A 16,754-nucleotide genomic window follows, 5' to 3' on the forward strand; every position below is an offset into this window, starting at 1 on the left:
ATCGCGCAGGCTCGGCGCTGCGCATGCGCGGTCTCCTCCCGCGACGCCCCCCTTCCCGCCCCCCCCGAGTAGTGGAAGCCGAGGCGGTGACGTCAGGCGCGGCGGCCATTACACGCCGCGGTGCGAGGCGAGCGGCAGCGCTGCCGTGCGCAGGGCCCCGCTCCGCGTCCCCACCGCGCCTGGCCGCGCCTCGGCCGCCGTTGGGTCGCTGGGGGGGGGGGGGGAAAGCTCCCGGGGCGGTGAGCGGCAGCTAGGCGGGGAGCGGCGGCAGCAGCAGGAGGATAGAGGCTGAGGCGGGATGGAGGAGAAGGTGTTCACCAAGGAGCTCGACCAGTGGGTGGAGCAGCTCAACGAGTGCAAGCAGCTGTCCGAAGGGCAGGTGAAGAGCCTCTGCGAGAAGGTGAGGGGGGAGCGAGGCGCGGCGTGAGGAGACGGGGGGGCAACGGGGCCCTCAGGGAGGCGCTGCCGTGTGAGGGCACCGCGGGATGAGGCGCCCGGAGCGGGGACGGGGCTCCATGGGCGGCTCCAGGTAGGTCCGGGGGGGTTGCCGGGGGGTCCCCGGTAGGAACGGAGCCGAAGCCGGGTCCGAGCACCCGGTCCCCGGCGGCAGCTCCGCGGCGCTCGGGGCCTGGCCCCGCCTCCCGCCTTTGCAGCGCCTCCTAAAATGGCGCCGCGGCCGCGGAGACCCCCGGGCGCCGCCGCCGCCATCCCGGGCACGGCCCCGGGCCCCGAGGCTGAAGGGTCGGCGTGTGGCGGCCCCTCGGGCCCCGACCGGCCCGGTGTGACGGCCTGACGCGGCCGCGGTTAGAAAGCGAAGGGCTGCTGCCGTGGAAATGAAGGCTGTGGGGATAAATCGCGAGCCTCGAGGGGCGCCGAGCTGCTGAGCAAACGTCGCAGCTTTGGTGCTGGGGATAAAAATAAGCACGGGGTTATTTGTAGCAGGAGTGGAAGGGTGGGTTAGCTCTGGGGCTTGGTTTCTGGGAATAAAATCCGAGGTTTTGTGAAACGGATCGGCGTGCATAGCTGGTAATTTTCATGGTGGCTGGTGAAGGGCGGTGGGATTGGATGGCAGAACGCTGCCCTGATCGCTCCGCTTGTGCTCAGGAAGGTCCTAAAATGAGCCCCGGGTGGGTCATCTTCTGGAAATTAAAGGAAAGAATAGCTGCAGCAAGACCTAACTACGTTTTCCAATAAAATTCTAAGCCTAAATGCGGTTAAAATTTAGTAGCTGAGGATTTTTTCCAATTATGGGAGATTTTGTATCCTTACACTTCCAGATTAATATTTTGGGGGGTAACTAGAAATTAAGGGATGTGGAAAGTTATTGATGTACTCGACTCTAAAGGAAGAAATGAGGATATTTTAAGTTTGGCATGGTGCCTTCAAATACTACAGCGTGTTGTTTTAGGAGCAAATTGTTTCCAGAGGGCTATGAACTTAGTAAATAAATTGGAGTGCCTTTGGCCAAATGGGTTCTACTTGAGTCCAGATTTTAGTTGACTAGTATTCCACCAGCAACTTAGAATTACATCCATTAGATATGGCTTGTGTATTTTTAAATCGTGTTGCCAGCAAGAAGCAGTATAGCTGCCTGCTCATTTTTCATGTGTGTCTTGTGACAATGGTCCAGCTTCTTCCTTGAATGAATTTGTTGAGGAGGTAAGTAGTCCATTTGCCATCATTTATAAAATGATGCTGGTACGGAATTCTGAATACTGTGTGAATGGATATCTTTTTTTTTATGGTTGTATGGTAAGCTGAAAAAAAACATGACAAATACACAAAAAAAACCTCTGAATTTACTGGGTGTTTTGGATAGGTGAGAAGTAGGCATGCCATTAGGAATTCTGTTCAAAAGATACTATTGTCCTCATGGTTGTGTGAGGTTGGGAGGTGGAATTTTAATTTTTCCCTAATGAAGAATGCAAATAAACTTTATTTCTGGGTAAACGCGTGCTGCTTATCACCAAAATAGATTCAATAGACACTAGGGAGGAAAAGTAACCCAACATGAAGTATTTCTGATAGGTCCAGGACAAGGGATCACAAGGCGTGCCGGCTCTGTAGAAGCAGCAAACTCTGTTTAGGCTGAAGGAGGGAATGATAAAGGTGACTAGATCTGCAGGAATGATGTATTTTGATAATGATCTGTGGGAACTAGGTTACAGAAAGCTGTGTCTGGCCACCCTATTCTGTGATGAGAGATGACAAAAAAAAAAAACAAGAGAAATCTACATGAAATATATCAATTAGCAGCAGTGTCTGGAGTTGGTGTTTGAGCCAGCTCCAGAACAAAGGTAGTATTTCTTCGGGTAGCATGATACCATGCTTGAGATGAAATTCCCTCTCTGACAGTTTGCGGTCAGCACTTTGCAGTGCAGCCGCGTGGCTGTTTGTGTTCAGGCAAGATGATTTGTTGCTGATAACTACAGGTGGATTTACTGGGACTTCCTGCTGGTACTAGGTAAGGTTCTACATGGTTGCTGACGCAAGGAATTGGAGGCAGTCCCCAGCAGTCCAAGCTCTCCGCTGTCTTCTATGTCCCCTCTGGCAGGTGTCTGTGTTCTTGGAAGCAGGACATTTGTTGAATTCTGTGCCCTTCTGCTGAGGGACAGCATTGACCGTGTTTCCAGGCTTCCAGCACCGACTCTCAGCAACTGCTGAGTTGTGCTTCATGTTTTGATTGTTCTAAGTAGTTGCGTGTATGAAATCACACCCAAAGGTTATACTTTTCCATGAAGAGCTTAATGTGTTACGGACAGTGTCAAGTCCAGTCACGGTTCCACACGACAGGTGAAGACCCTATCAGGTACAGGTTGTCATGTAGCTGGGACTAGTTAGGGAGGAGAAAAAAAAAAATCCTTGCAAGGCTTTTTCCCCGTAATACCATTTGATTAGATGATCTTCCAGACTGGTATTTCTGGATCTGCTGGGGCCTTGTGTGTGCAGACTGGTGCCTATCTAATAGGACTAAGCCTAAGGGCTTGGTTGTGTTTCAGTATTGATAACGAAAGAACCTAACAGCTATTTGCAGACACAATATAACGCAGCGTAATAACTACATCTGGCCATTCAAGCATCCCAGTTACTTTCTTGGTGCATCCTGTGTCACTCCTGGTTACCTCGGTGATGGTGGTGGTGCTAACTGGGTAGAGATGTCTTCTAGGAATGATTTGTACCCTTCCATAATAGCTGGTTTCATACAGGACTTGGAAAAGTGTGACCCTCTGAGTGGCAGTTAAGTTACATAGCCTTTATAATAATATAATATAATAATATATATATATATAATATAATAATAATAGCCTTAGCTGTATGTTTTGTTACATCAGTGACAGATTGCATGTGTGTTACGTATTTGGTGAGGTTTGAAGAGTTGTTACCAGCATTTATTTACCCTGCAGTCCATGTGACAGGTATCAGCCATGCTTGCCCTGTTAACACTGAATTGTTACTTGAGTGCTGTCCGTGTACAGAGGAGAAAGGAAGTCCTTTATTGCCAGGTGAGGCTTTTTTTTCCGCAGGCCATTTAGAATGAAAGAATGCTGTTCTGGAGTGCTGTATGGAAAACCATACTTGGTGGGGAAGAGGGAAATGGTCCCAGTGGGGGTGTGGAACAGTGCTCAGGAAGGTGGGGTGGCAGAATAAAATTGCACAAAGGTTGAATTTGTGGTCGGAATCTCCAGTGGTTATTTCAGAATGTACCTAGTGCGGGTGGAGGGAGGAGTATCGGAGTCTCTCTGCTGGAAATACTTGTCTGAGTGGGTTTGAACCATGAACCATCCAGTTCTTAGGAAAAGAAGAGCTGATCATATGCTGTGGAGAATCTTTGGGCTCTCTTTCTCCGCATTTCAGTTACTAGTAAAATACCTCTGCATAGGAACTGTTGCTGTCTAAAAATGTTAACCTGAACGGAGGGCTGATGCTGGTGAACACTGTTTCATGAACCTTGATTCAAGCCTTGTCTCCTGCAGCTTTTATCTGTAACAATATTAATGATTACATTTGCTATTTGATTTGTCACATTTGCTAATTTCATGATATAAATGTTTCTGGGCCATACTGGTCTTTGGTAAGTGCCTTGTCAATGGTGTATTTTTCTGATTTTTTTTCTTTTTGCAGAACTTCCACCTTTGTTTAGCAGCAGATCTTCCAAGTTAGATTTGCTGAGACTTGCTGCAGATGAGAACAAACCAAATGTGTACTCACTGCAGCTGTATGAACTGCTTGGGATCCTTCCTTTAAGTGTCTTAGTTCTAGGAGGTCAGTATGTTAGTGGTGGAGCTTTCTTCCAGGTCAAAAGAAAAACCTGCAAAGTTCAGTTCTATTGTGTAGGGCTGGCAAACTTTGAAGCGTACTTCTGCATCTCAAGGTATTACCTACTCTGAGACCTCTACCTCACTTCTTCAGTGTCCCTTCCCCGTCTGTTGAGTTCCCTATGTCAGCTGCTTGGTGTTTGCCAGAAGTGGGTAGGCTAACCTGCCCCCGCTGCACTTGCCAGGCCTTTTCCATTGCCAGCTCCTGTTTTCCCAAAACTTTGTGTAACCATCACACAACCGGTTGTCAGTCTGTCCACAATTATTGTAAAAATGGATGTCCCTGCCTGAAGTTGCTATAGATGAGCCCAAAAAATGTGCCCCACCAGAGTTCTCAGCTAGTGACAGGTTTGATGTGGTGGTCTCTGTGCGGGATGAGTTCTGTGTCCCTGGCAGAAGAAGAGCGGGATTCTGGAAGGCACAGCTTTGCAGTTCCTCCTTGTTACTGCATTGGCTTATTGATTCACCAAAAAATAAACTGCTTGTGGTGTGAGGACCCTCCAGTTGTTTCTGGGGGCTGTGGGAGGCCAGGACATGGTTTAGGACTCCTTTCCTACTACCTCATTGAGTATACCTGGGGATAGAGCCGTTAACGATGTTCCATCTTTGAACAGTTGCAAGTGAAAAGCTCTTTGACATTTTAATAACTGTGTTTTAGGTTATTGTGGAATGCTTCCCCCCCAAAAAAAGTCCTTTCACTCCCAGGGTTCGTACCTGTGATAGTTTGTAATATAAAATGGAAAATGTCCCTTCACACAAAAGGCGTTTGAGGTGTCAACCTTGCCAGCCTTCTCACCCAGCTCTGGTTGTAACACTTGGGGTGTGTGAGAGAATTTAGTCTTGTGTATGCCAATTCCTCTGGCTTCAACAGCTTCATTTTTTCAATTCTATGAAATTCTGTAAAACTGAGTTGTGTTGGTACTAGTAAATTTTTTTTGACTTGTTTTAGCTCACAACATCCATTGTAATCAAATAGGAGCAAAAGGTATTTTCTTGTTCTAAAAGTCATTTGAGGCACAGCTTAAGAAAACAGAAGCGAGCGTTTGTAAGTCAGAGCAAGTTCCTACTTGAGGCTGTACCAGTGAAGGCTAACGACGTGGCTGAGGCTGTAGATTGATGTCCCCTTCCAGATCTACCTGTGGTGAAGCTTTTGCCTCCTCGGATCTGATGACACTGCTGCTCTGAGATTGCTCCCTAGCCATCCTCGGTTAGTCATCCGGGCTGCCTTAAACAGCGTAATAACCTAACCTGTCTGGCTTTGTCTGGGGTGAGTTAGGGAGGCCTTGTACGAACAGCTGTGCTAAGAGGTGTGAAGGAGCAATGATTAAATTTCCCTTCTCACCTAGGGACCCTTAAATGCTACACCTACATTCAATAACACGGTTGTTGCTCTAGACTTCTTTCTTTAGGCAATGTGTTAAGCTGGAAAAAAACACCAGGTAGTTTATTCCTGGCTAAAGAGTAAATACTGGAGCTCAGCTGCTTGCTAGTCAGGTCCTTGCTATTTCAGCAGAGTATATGAAAATACCTTCCAGTACACGTGGTGCATCCCTATCCTTGCTCGTTGGTTTTGAAGTAAGAATCCTCAGTTATGCCTACCCCAGCCTTCCAGCCAGTATTCTGACTGTGCTTTGACCTAACTACAACCACGTCTTGGTGTGGTGCTGTGAGCAAAAGAGTTAAAAGAAAATAAATAAATAAAACAAATAAAAACCTTTTCAGTTTACCATCTGCCAGTTTAGCTTCATGTATCGAGCATAGCTAGTTTGGGAATAGCTTCAGTCTATTTCTTTTTCTAACAGCTTGAATGATAAAAAATGAATTCAGCTTGCTTGCGTGGACAGGACCGAAGACGATCTCTCTGTAAGCGGTCAGCTTTGTGCATTAGTGCTGCTGCTCTGTTACTTGGAACTCCAGTGTAGACAGGAAGGCGTCTGGTTTTCTTGGTTTATTTGGCCTCGAGAACATTTTTAAAGATTTTTTTCTAGACTTTTAAATTCGAAGTGAAGGACACAAAGATCTGTTCAATTATGCAAAATGACAACGTTGAATTCTTTTGGAGGAGCACCTTTCCTGTCCTCATTTTCTATCTGGTCTTGTCCACTATTGATACCTACATAGCACTTCGCCTTTTCTTCTCCCAGATGTGTTTCCAAAGGAAAGAACATTCTTTTCTGCTATTCTTACCTATGTAAGACTTCCAATGATTTTTCCAAATTGAGGTTGAGGGGAACATCAAGGCTGTAAACAGTGTCAGTCATTGCTTTGCAATACAAAGAAATAGAATTATTTAGCAGAAGTTTACTGCCTGTGTGCTTCTTTTAATAAACAACCTGGAATTTACAGGAGAAGGCAGGTTGTCTTCTTCACTCTTCCATGCAGTTCTGCCATTAGGGTTATTCTTTTCGTTGGCCAGCATCTTGTGTGTAATCGGTCTCTCTTGTAACCAAATAGAAATTGCTGAAAGAGTAGGGTAGCCGTAAAGCTGTGGCGTGGTGGAGGAGGGTACTTCGCTGTGCTCTGTGAAACGTGAAGCTGAGCACGTTTTGTGTTTTGGGGGTTAGTTAACTGCCTGTCCGTGGTTCACTGACAGCCATCAATGTATCTATGATATATATGCCACTGATTTTTCGTTTTGTACACTTGGGGTTTAAATACAACTTCAGAGTTCAGTTGTTAGCTCTGTTTGCTGTGTCCCAAGCAAATGAAGGGCTACAAATAGTGGCCACGTCGTGACACAGCCACACTCATTGCAACAAGCTGTGTTGCCTTCACCGAGCTCCAGGCCTTTGGTAATGCTTGCAGTGAATATCAGAAGTGGTGGCATCGGTGCTACTCCTGAAACCAAAGAGAACGTAGTTGGGGATGTCATCTGTTTCAGTCCTGGGAGACGAGTTGCTACGCCTGTGTTGGATGGGAATCCTGGCTTTACTTGCTTTGGAATACCAAATAGTTAAATGTCACCGGGAGCTTTGTGTTTTAATTTGATTCCTACTTACACATTCACATTGAACTCCTTAGCGGATTCTGCAGTTCAGAATAAAGCAGGTCCCATTTGTGTCATGCCATCTGACTGCTGTCTTACCATCCTCGCAGGAGTGACATTAGAGACCTGATTTCCCTGCTTGTGTTTAAAAAGCCAGGCAGTGAAATAAAACACCTTTTGCTCTAACAGCAAGCCCCCTTTGGGCTGAGCATCCTCCTTGCCCTGCAAGCAGGGGGTGGGGTTGGGAAGGAAACAAATGCCTTTGCCTTACAGAAGACTCGCTGACTGTAAGGGATGGCTTCGCTTGGACCCGGAATCTCTTTGAGGCAGTGATGCTGGCCAGCTCAAACCAGCCTTCATCCCAATTAGCTGATCATTGGCTCTTTAGTCACTTCCTGTGCATCTTGACGGCAGGAAATTATGGGTGTGGTTGAAGCCTTCGATCTCATCAAAATATCTTTATGGTAACTACCGATATAATTTTGTCTTGGTTGCAGCAGATGCCTCTCCACATGGGCTTTACTAGACAGCACGGTGGTTTGCAGCTGTGAGCTCCGTTCTTCCAAGAACGAGGTATTACAGACTGGAGCTGTGTTGTATAATTAAAATAATGGCTATACTTCCTTTACGAAGTCAGTGATAAACTTTTGATAAATGCTTTATAGCACTGATTCAGCCTTACGCAGCAGTTTCAAGCATTGTCTTACAGTTCTGTGAAGCCACAGCGATGTTTCCTGCTTTTTTTATGTGCCCCACAGTTCCTCAGCATAGATCGTTGGTTTGAGCTGTCAGAGCTTCTGCTAGAAGTTGATGATATATAAAAAGGGTAGGAGAAAAAAGAAATACGTCGTGTGTCCTGGAAACACAGGGGAATTGGGGTACAGGTGAATTTAGGAGAACGAATTCTGTGAGGTAAGGCGGTTTATGGATTCTGCTCATGAGGCAAACTTGTCCTCAGCATAGAGTGAGTTTAGAGTGGCTGGATGACAGCCCTTCAGGCACTTGGCTCTGAGCCTTAAGCTGTGCCGTTTTGGTTAAAAATCTGGGCTGAGAACAAGGGGAATAGGAGATGCCTCTGTATGCAGGTAACTCCTACCTTTCATTAGATAGAATTCTGCAGATCTGGAAAGAAAATGCAGAGATTCAAGTAATCTTGCACTCTTAAAGCAATGAAGCTAATATTTGAGTTTTTAAAAGATTTCTTTTGCGTATGAAATGTGCTTTGTAAACAAAGTCAACAGAACAGTGCTTCACTGTTCATCCTTGCATTTAGAAGATGTGCAGCAGTCCAGGAATACTTTAGGAATATTTTAATCCTCAAATAGGAAGCTTTGTTTTCATCCTGTAATGCTTCCGTTCATTAGTGCAAATTTATTGTTTTCTTGTGCCTTCAAACCAATATTGGTTACGGTCTTGTTGTCTTCTGGGTGTTTCTGAATTGTACAAGTTGCCTTTTTTCCCAGGAAAAAAAAGTCTGAGTAAGCAGGTAGTTCAAACACCAAGTATAAATGAACTTCAGTCACCATGACTAAGGTGAAGAGTATTGGCTACATGCTTATTGTTTGAACTTTGAGATGGTTCTAAGTATAGCACAGGGCTTTTCGTGTCAGCAACTGGTTATGATGGATTTTCCTTCTGGGATGTTTTTTCTTTGTGCAATTCTCAGTGTCTCATGGCTGCATATATTTTCTGCATTAGGCTTTATTGGTGCTTAGCTGTAAAATTAGCATCTATCAACTTGAAATAATGGGCTCTGTTCAGCCTGTATTCATTTGAAAGCTCTTAGTTTTGAAATCTGAGTACGTAGTGCCGAAAAAATAGTTAAGCTGATTTTGAAGTCACAAGTCTTAGCAGTTGTAAGGTGGCATGGTTCTGACATAAACTAAAGCATCATCCGATTAATCTTTTTTTAGATTGTAGAATACCACAAATTAACCTTTGTGTGATGTAGGGTCTTATGAGGATTGAAGACAAAATAATAATCAGAGCTATCTTAACATTAAAAACTGTTAAGAAACGAAAAATGCCTAAGAAACAAAAAGCACTGATAAATGTTTAAGAAAGGGCGAGTTTCAGAGTTGCATAATTGTTTATCTAGTGATAGGCGATGAAACCTGAATGTTTCAAAATGTTGGTGTCAAAATACCGTGAAGGATTGCGCTGCTGTCCTTGGCACTAGGTCACCGGGTTGCTGAAGTGCAAGGAATTAGGTGTGTCTTTCTGTTCGCTGCTTCGCCCTCACCGGGTGGTTGGACAAAGGAGTACCCAGCCAGGTGTTGAAGTGGCCCAAATGCTCCCAAAATGTTCCCCTGCTTCCTTGCTGGAGGGGAGCTGCTGGGGGGGGGGCTGGTTTGTTGTGGGCAGGGAGTGGAATGATGTGAGCAGCATCACCCTAGGTCCTGGGGAAAGGATCGATAGAGGGGGTGAAGCCAGATGAGGTTGCAGGGCTGGTGCACGGTCCGATACAAAGCTGGAGTCATCGGCACTTAAGCAGTATTAGTAATAGCTTAACTTTGTGCAAACACAGTTGTGAAATCCTATTGTATCGTTGGTTTACTGACTTGTGCTCTTGTAACGTTACGGTGTGTTTGGACAGTTTTGGTTTTACCCTGACCACTTGCTGGTGGGTGTTTTCAGGCTGTTACTTTGAACTCTTCTGTGGAGACAAGTATACTGCTGAAGCAGTTCAGTGCTGTGGGACATAAGACTGGAAATGGGCTCAACAGTTCATAAGGAAGCGTTTCGTTAAGCCTGTTTCAGGAACATGAGAATATTTAAATTACTACAGCAGCATTCCTTCACTGCAGGATTTACATGGAGATTGCTGTTCTGCACGTTGACCTGGAACAATCTTTTTCCATCAGAGCAGCTGTCTGACTTACCTGTGCATGGTTGTGTGCGTGAGTGATTTAATATTGCAAAAACTGAGGAAGCAACAGCTCCAGTGCTGAGAACGATGCAATTTGAATTTCAGTCAGCATAAAAATTGCATCCCTTTGATGAAAAATGAATGTCGCATTCTTTGTGCAGTCCTCTCAGTCTGTTAAGAAAAACAGCAGTAGAAAGCATTCTAATTATAGTTTTTTACATGGAAGTGCTATAGGTATTTGTAACTTTCTCTGTCAAAAGGAGAATTATGATAGCTAATGCTTCTGAGCCTAATAGCGTATTAGGGAGGCTCAGGCTGTTAAAACACCTTCAAAACATCCGGTGAGTGTCACTGCATTAAAATGAACTTAAGTCAGACTATCTTAAAATAAATCTACAGTTTTAGCATCTGCCACAAGCCAGCAGTGACCTATCTTTAGTACTAGGCACAGCATGAGTGGAAACTGTCATATGAGATTGACTTTTGGTGTAAATATGTCTGCAGAGTGATTTAACTCAGTTACTCATGCTTTAATATCTAAAGCTCACTGCTGTGCAGGGTGTTTAACCGTGATTGCATTTTGCATTTCTTCCCAGTGCTGAGTGAAATCTTCCTGTGTCTCCATCACGTGTCGTGGGCACTCCTTGTGTTTGGAATGGTTACCCTGGTGGTTAGCCTGGGTAATACCCGGGAGTGCTGAGCCCATTTTTGGAGGTGGCAGTCACTGTCCAGCTGGTGGCTTCATGACTAGAGTGGAAAGTTGGACGCAGCAGCATGTTCCTTGCGGGTCTGGTTCATGTCAGCACCCAATATTTAATATCCAATTTAGATTTTAACTTCAGATGCTTCTTTCCTACCCTTCATAATCTCATGTTTTTCAAGTGATGGCATTCTTTTCTACAGTGTCTTAAAATACTTCTTTGCTTAGCAGGTATTTCCTTGTTGTAAAAAACAAACCAGACCCTTTTTGAATAGGAACACTGGTGCTTGGAAGGCATAGAGGTCTTGGTAAGCGGTGACAAGTAAACTTGTTACAATTTTTCTTTCTAATACCATCTTGATTTAGCAAATCAGTGTGGCATGTGTTCTGAGGAAAAGCTATACCGACTGGCAGCACGATGGATGATACAACTGAAGTGTTCATGTGTTACTTCAAAATCACCCTTTCGATGCTGTCTTTAGCTTGTGTGTCTTCGTGCAAATTGCCTTTGTCAGCAACTTCAGTGCACAAAATTTTGTGGGAAAAAATGAAGAGAACAAAAAACTGTTTCTCTTTGGTCTATAAAGAGCACACTCATGCACACTTACATGAGTTCTGGGTGCAGGTGATCCTCTGTTCAAAGCCAGACGTACGTGGGTGGCAGACGGTCATCTCTGAAGCAAAAACCCTCCTGGAGCTTTGGCTGGCCGTGTTCACCTCCCTGGGGGAGTCTCAGATTCAGCTACATCTGAGTTCAGGCTCTTGAAGGGCTGGAAATGAGACATTGGCGTGATTGTAGACTTATCTTTTCCAAATATTACATGCTTCTTCAATTCCAGAAATGGTGATCATTGGTCTAAAATCAGTTGTGCTTCATGGAACCACTTGTATAGAAAGTATGAGTTGTTTTTTTTTAAGCTGGAAACTAACTGAATTCCTAACTGATGCTGGGAGAGGGGAGAAAACAAAATTGTGCTTCATAAAGCCAAATCTTCTTTTAAGTAAAGATAAGTTCTTATCCCAAACACTTCTGACAAGGAAAAGGTGAGTTCATAAAGATGGTGGGTAGTAGTGTTGCAAGTAGAGTGTACTTTGAATAAAAAGACTGTTCATGGACAATTCATCTCACAATTTCTCTTGTTGTTTTTTTTTTTTTTTTTTCTAGGCTAAAGAAATTTTGACAAAAGAATCTAATGTCCAAGAAGTGCGATGTCCGGTCACAGTCTGTGGAGATGTCCATGGACAATTTCACGACCTCATGGAACTCTTCAGAATTGGAGGCAAATCACCAGACACAAATTATTTGTTTATGGGGGACTATGTTGACAGAGGCTATTATTCAGTGGAAACAGTCACATTGCTTGTAGCTCTTAAGGTAATTTTTCTTCCCAGCTGTACAAGTCTGTGAAATATGTACGATCACTCTCCTGACTACACTTAATATGTTATGGTTATGCAACATAGGTTTTTAGGTGTGAAAACTGAAATGTTAGCTATGTTAGTTTTCAAGGATATCTCTGAAAAATGTTCAGGTGCAAGGCTGTATAGCTCTTTCTAAAGTGAGTGCTGCATTTTTGCTAATTGTCTAAGTAGCAATATTTAAGTTTGTGCTTAGAGATACCAGCCTAATGCACAAGTGTAGTGAAGTCCACTAGTAGCAGTGGATAAAGCTTGCAATTAATCTCAAAGTATCTGTCAGCTGAAGTTCTGGCTTAATTAGTCCGTTTTCCCTCTAAGATTGTAACTGAATCTTAAGGGTTTCTTTCCTTATTGCTTTATTGGCATATCATGGGGTGGGGGAAAGCAAATTCTGTTGTGTTTTTTTATTATTTTTTTGGAAGATGTGTCTCTAAAATATTTCTGTCTATTACGTTTATAGGTCCGTTACCGTGAACGTATCACAATTCTCCGAGGGAACCATGAAAGCAGGCAAATCACACAAGTATATGGTTTCTATGATGAATGTTTAAGAAAATACGGAAATGCAAATGTTTGGAAGTACTTTACAGACCTTTTTGATTACCTTCCTCTAACTGCCTTGGTGGATGGCCAGGTATGTTTAAATTTGATGCAGTTAAATGTTACTGGCTGTGAAGGGAGCTCTTAACACTGTATTCTGTCAGCTCTCAGTTTTCAAGTAATCTCTTGCAGATTTTTCCTAATATTTTATACTAAGCAGTTATAATTGTACTGAGATAATATGAACAAATGAAATAAATCTCATATCTAACTCTTTCAGATTTTCTGTCTACATGGTGGCCTCTCTCCATCGATAGATACACTGGATCACATCAGAGCACTTGATCGCTTGCAGGAAGTTCCCCATGAGGTACTGAAAATTAATTCCTCTTAGTGGGTTTCATGATTCACCATGTATTGGATGTTTGAATATATGCACAGGCAAGAAAATGAAATTCAAAGCAATGTAGCAATTTGAAAGCACCTGTTTGTTGTCTTGTACCTGCTTTCTGAAGGAAAATGGAGCAGCATGTTCTTACCTAAAGAAAGAAACAGTTTACATAGCAGATCAGCAGGTACCACTAAATGATTTCAGAGGTAGGAACTGTTTCTAGGGAGATTCTTCATTCAGATAAACCTGAAATACTATCAGTAAGTTAAAACTGCACTAGCTTTTGCAGTTGATAGGTGGGGTTTGTTATATTTTTTTTGTCTAGTTTTAAAGCAGTGCTGCAGAAAGTTGGGCAGGTGTGTGTGTAGTTTTTTTAACTCTGCAAAATACCTTCCAAATCTCTTACAGGGTCCAATGTGTGACTTGCTATGGTCAGATCCAGATGATCGTGGTGGCTGGGGAATTTCTCCTCGAGGTGCAGGTTACACATTTGGACAGGATATTTCAGAAACCTTTAACCATGCTAATGGCCTTACGTTGGTTTCAAGAGCTCATCAGTTGGTAATGGAGGTAAGCAGTACGGCCTGTGTGATTAAACTGTTGCTTGGCGCGCTGATACCACACTCGGCGCATTTGGGGCGTGCTTGTGATGCTGTGACAAAAACTGCTGATCCAGCTGAGATGAGTGTCTTCCGGAAACTATTTCGGCAGTGTTGGTGTGCTATTAAGTAAGTTTCTAAATTAGACAGTGGTACAAAGCTTTCTTGGGCTTCTTTCTAAAAATTTACAGCACCATTGCAAAAATGGACTTTAATTGTAGCACTTCTGTGTAGATAAAAACATTCCTGAACATGAATGCTGAGACGAGTCCCTCAATGAGAAAATGCATGCAAATGTGTGCTCTGAAAAAATGATGTGTTTGTCCTTTTTACCGTGAACATGTGTTTTTGTTCTTAGTTTGTTGTTATCCCTGGAAGTTAACTTGTGATCATCAAAACCAGAACCCAGGCTTAAGCTTAAAAATACTAATATTCAGAATAGATCATATAGTTCAAAATTGTTTAATTTTTTAACACTAATTCTTGCTTTTTTAATGCACTTAGCTAATGCTTACGAGTAAGAAATAGCACATGAGGTCCAAAATTCCTTTTTTCTGTTGAGAAATAAAGACAGAGCCTTAATCATGTTTAAAAATAACACTACAGGTTCCACCTAGGGTTTTGCACACTAACTTTCAGATTAGTAGTTAGATGGTTATATGGGGTGCAACGAATGAACGTGGTTTTCATAAATACATTTATTTTCCTCTCCAGGGGTACAACTGGTGCCATGATCGGAATGTAGTAACAATTTTCAGTGCTCCAAATTATTGTTACCGTTGTGGCAATCAGGCTGCAATTATGGAACTTGATGATACTCTAAAATACTCCTTGTAAGTATGTTTAAAAATTAGGTTGATATTGAATCTGGAACTGTTGTTGCTGACATCTGGTCTGTCAGATTAGAGTGAGATTCTGCTTTCACTGTATATAAATGAAGTTTAATGAAATACTACAGAGCGATGCAATTTGGAAGTAGTACCCTGTCATACCTGAGGTACTACACATCTGTCAGTGTGTACTACCTACACAAGAAGCAAGAATCTTGGAATTATTTAGACATGGGGATGAAGTTTTTAAACATTGATGGAGTTTTTAGTTAACTATCTCAACAGTATCTTTACTAATAAATGAAGAATTATATAAAACACTGTGTAAATTAACCCCCTCTGACAATTACTGGACACTTTTACTTTCTAAACATTAATATTTGACTGGTTTGAATGTTAAAGCCAAGGTTAATTTCTCTCCAGTCCATCATAGTAATCGTAAGACAAGATTAAAATAGAGGTATTATAACTACCTATTAATAAGAGTGGAAAAAGCTGAACAATTGTTCTGGAAGTCTTGAATTGGTTGAAAAACTTCAAAAAACCTTTCTTTAAGACCACTGCTACTATAATTCAGAAGAGAAATTTGGAACTGGAAGCATTCCTTCTACATTCATTAATACTCTGTATGCTTTTCAGTTTGCAGTTTGACCCAGCACCGCGTAGAGGTGAACCGCATGTTACTCGTCGCACCCCAGACTACTTCCTGTAAAGAGATTTTAGACCTGTACAGTATTGCCATGAACCATATGTTGACCTAAAGAAAACGGGAAGAGCAACAGTAACTCCAAAGTGTCAGAAAATATTTAACATTCAAACTTGTTTTCACATGGACCAAAAGACGTGCCATATTCAAATACAAAGCCTCTTGTCGTCAACAACTGTGACCACTTTAGAATGAACCAGTTCATTGCATGCTGAAGCAACATTGTTGGTCAAGAAACCAGTTTCTGGCATAGCGCTATTTGTAGTTACTTTTGCTTTCTCTGAGAGACTGCAAATAATAAGATGTAGACATTAACACCTCGTGAATACATTTAACTTTCCATTTAGCTATAGCTTTATTCAGCATGACTGTAGATAAGGGTAGCAGCAAACAATCATTGAAGCTTAAAGAACATTTTTAAAATAAGTACCAAGGCCTCATTTGTTCTGAAACTGTTTGTTTGTTTTATTTTCAGGGAATACTGTTTAATTTAATTGTATTGATTTTTTTTGTCTGCACTCAGTTCCCTTTCCCACTCTTTGCCCTACCATATTGTCCCTTGTAATTGTCCAAGCATAGTGAATTCCTTTGAACAGAACTGTTTTTTTTCTGTAAAACAATGTTACTGCAGGACAGAGCTGCGGTGTTTTTCATAATAAACTTGTGAACTAAGTATGGAAAAATGTCAAATTCTAATTGCATCTCAGGTCAGCTCTGGTTTAACAAACTAACACGTAGCTGGATAGGTTTTATAAACCTGCATACAAGTTTCCACCCGAAATACCCCCCAATGAGTTGATTGAAGTGTGCTGGGAAGTTCTGGTATTCTGGGTTCTATACCAGGGAGATGGCTGGCCCTACAACGTCACGTAGCTGAGAACAGCGCTCACTTGTTACTGAAATGTTGCTCTCTTCCCTCTTGGTGCTCTACTGAAATATTCAAAGAGAGAAGAAAATAGGATAAATTAATTGAGCATGCCTTTTTTCAAGTGTAAAACTGAGTTTGAGTTATTTCCAATGTAGGTGCTAATACTTAATCTGAAAAGCTAAGAATAAAACCAGTTTTCTAAATATTAAAGGAATAACTTGAAATTCAGTACCATGTGTATTGCCCAAGCTTCCGTTCTGAAAATGAACAGTATGTGATTTGTGTTGACTTCTGTTAAAGTCTTTTCCTTTCTCCTAATTTGAATTCTGATTTGATTTTGTTCAAAACATTCAATTTTTTTGCCACCTTAAGGCTCATGCTTGAAACTTTTTACTGAACATATCCTAAAAAGACTGACGTGGCTGTTGTTTTCATGGAGGACTCTTCATGTTTGTACTGCTTAAGAGACAGTGAGTTGTTTGGGTGCAGTGTAGACTGCAACGGAGGAATCTTTCTGCACTGCTTGTAAG

At 42.6% G+C, this 16,754-nt stretch overlaps 1 protein-coding gene across 1 annotated transcript; it reads left to right on the forward strand.

The window, feature by feature from the left end:
• The first annotated feature begins 218 nt into the window (after window positions 1-218).
• On the forward strand, window positions 219-16,434 carry PPP2CA (protein phosphatase 2 catalytic subunit alpha). The gene is made up of 7 exons (XM_035339010.1): window positions 219-400; window positions 12,037-12,246; window positions 12,751-12,924; window positions 13,111-13,200; window positions 13,630-13,791; window positions 14,535-14,653; window positions 15,290-16,434. Exons 1-7 carry the CDS (start codon window positions 299-301, stop codon window positions 15,360-15,362), a joined length of 930 nt encoding a protein of 309 aa, XP_035194901.1. The 5' UTR covers window positions 219-298; the 3' UTR covers window positions 15,363-16,434.
• Window positions 16,435-16,754: the final 320 nt, after the last annotated feature.

The sequence above is a fragment of the Oxyura jamaicensis genome, chromosome 13, assembly GCF_011077185.1.
Source record: "Oxyura jamaicensis isolate SHBP4307 breed ruddy duck chromosome 13, BPBGC_Ojam_1.0, whole genome shotgun sequence".
Lineage (NCBI taxonomy): Eukaryota > Metazoa > Chordata > Aves > Anseriformes > Anatidae > Oxyura > Oxyura jamaicensis.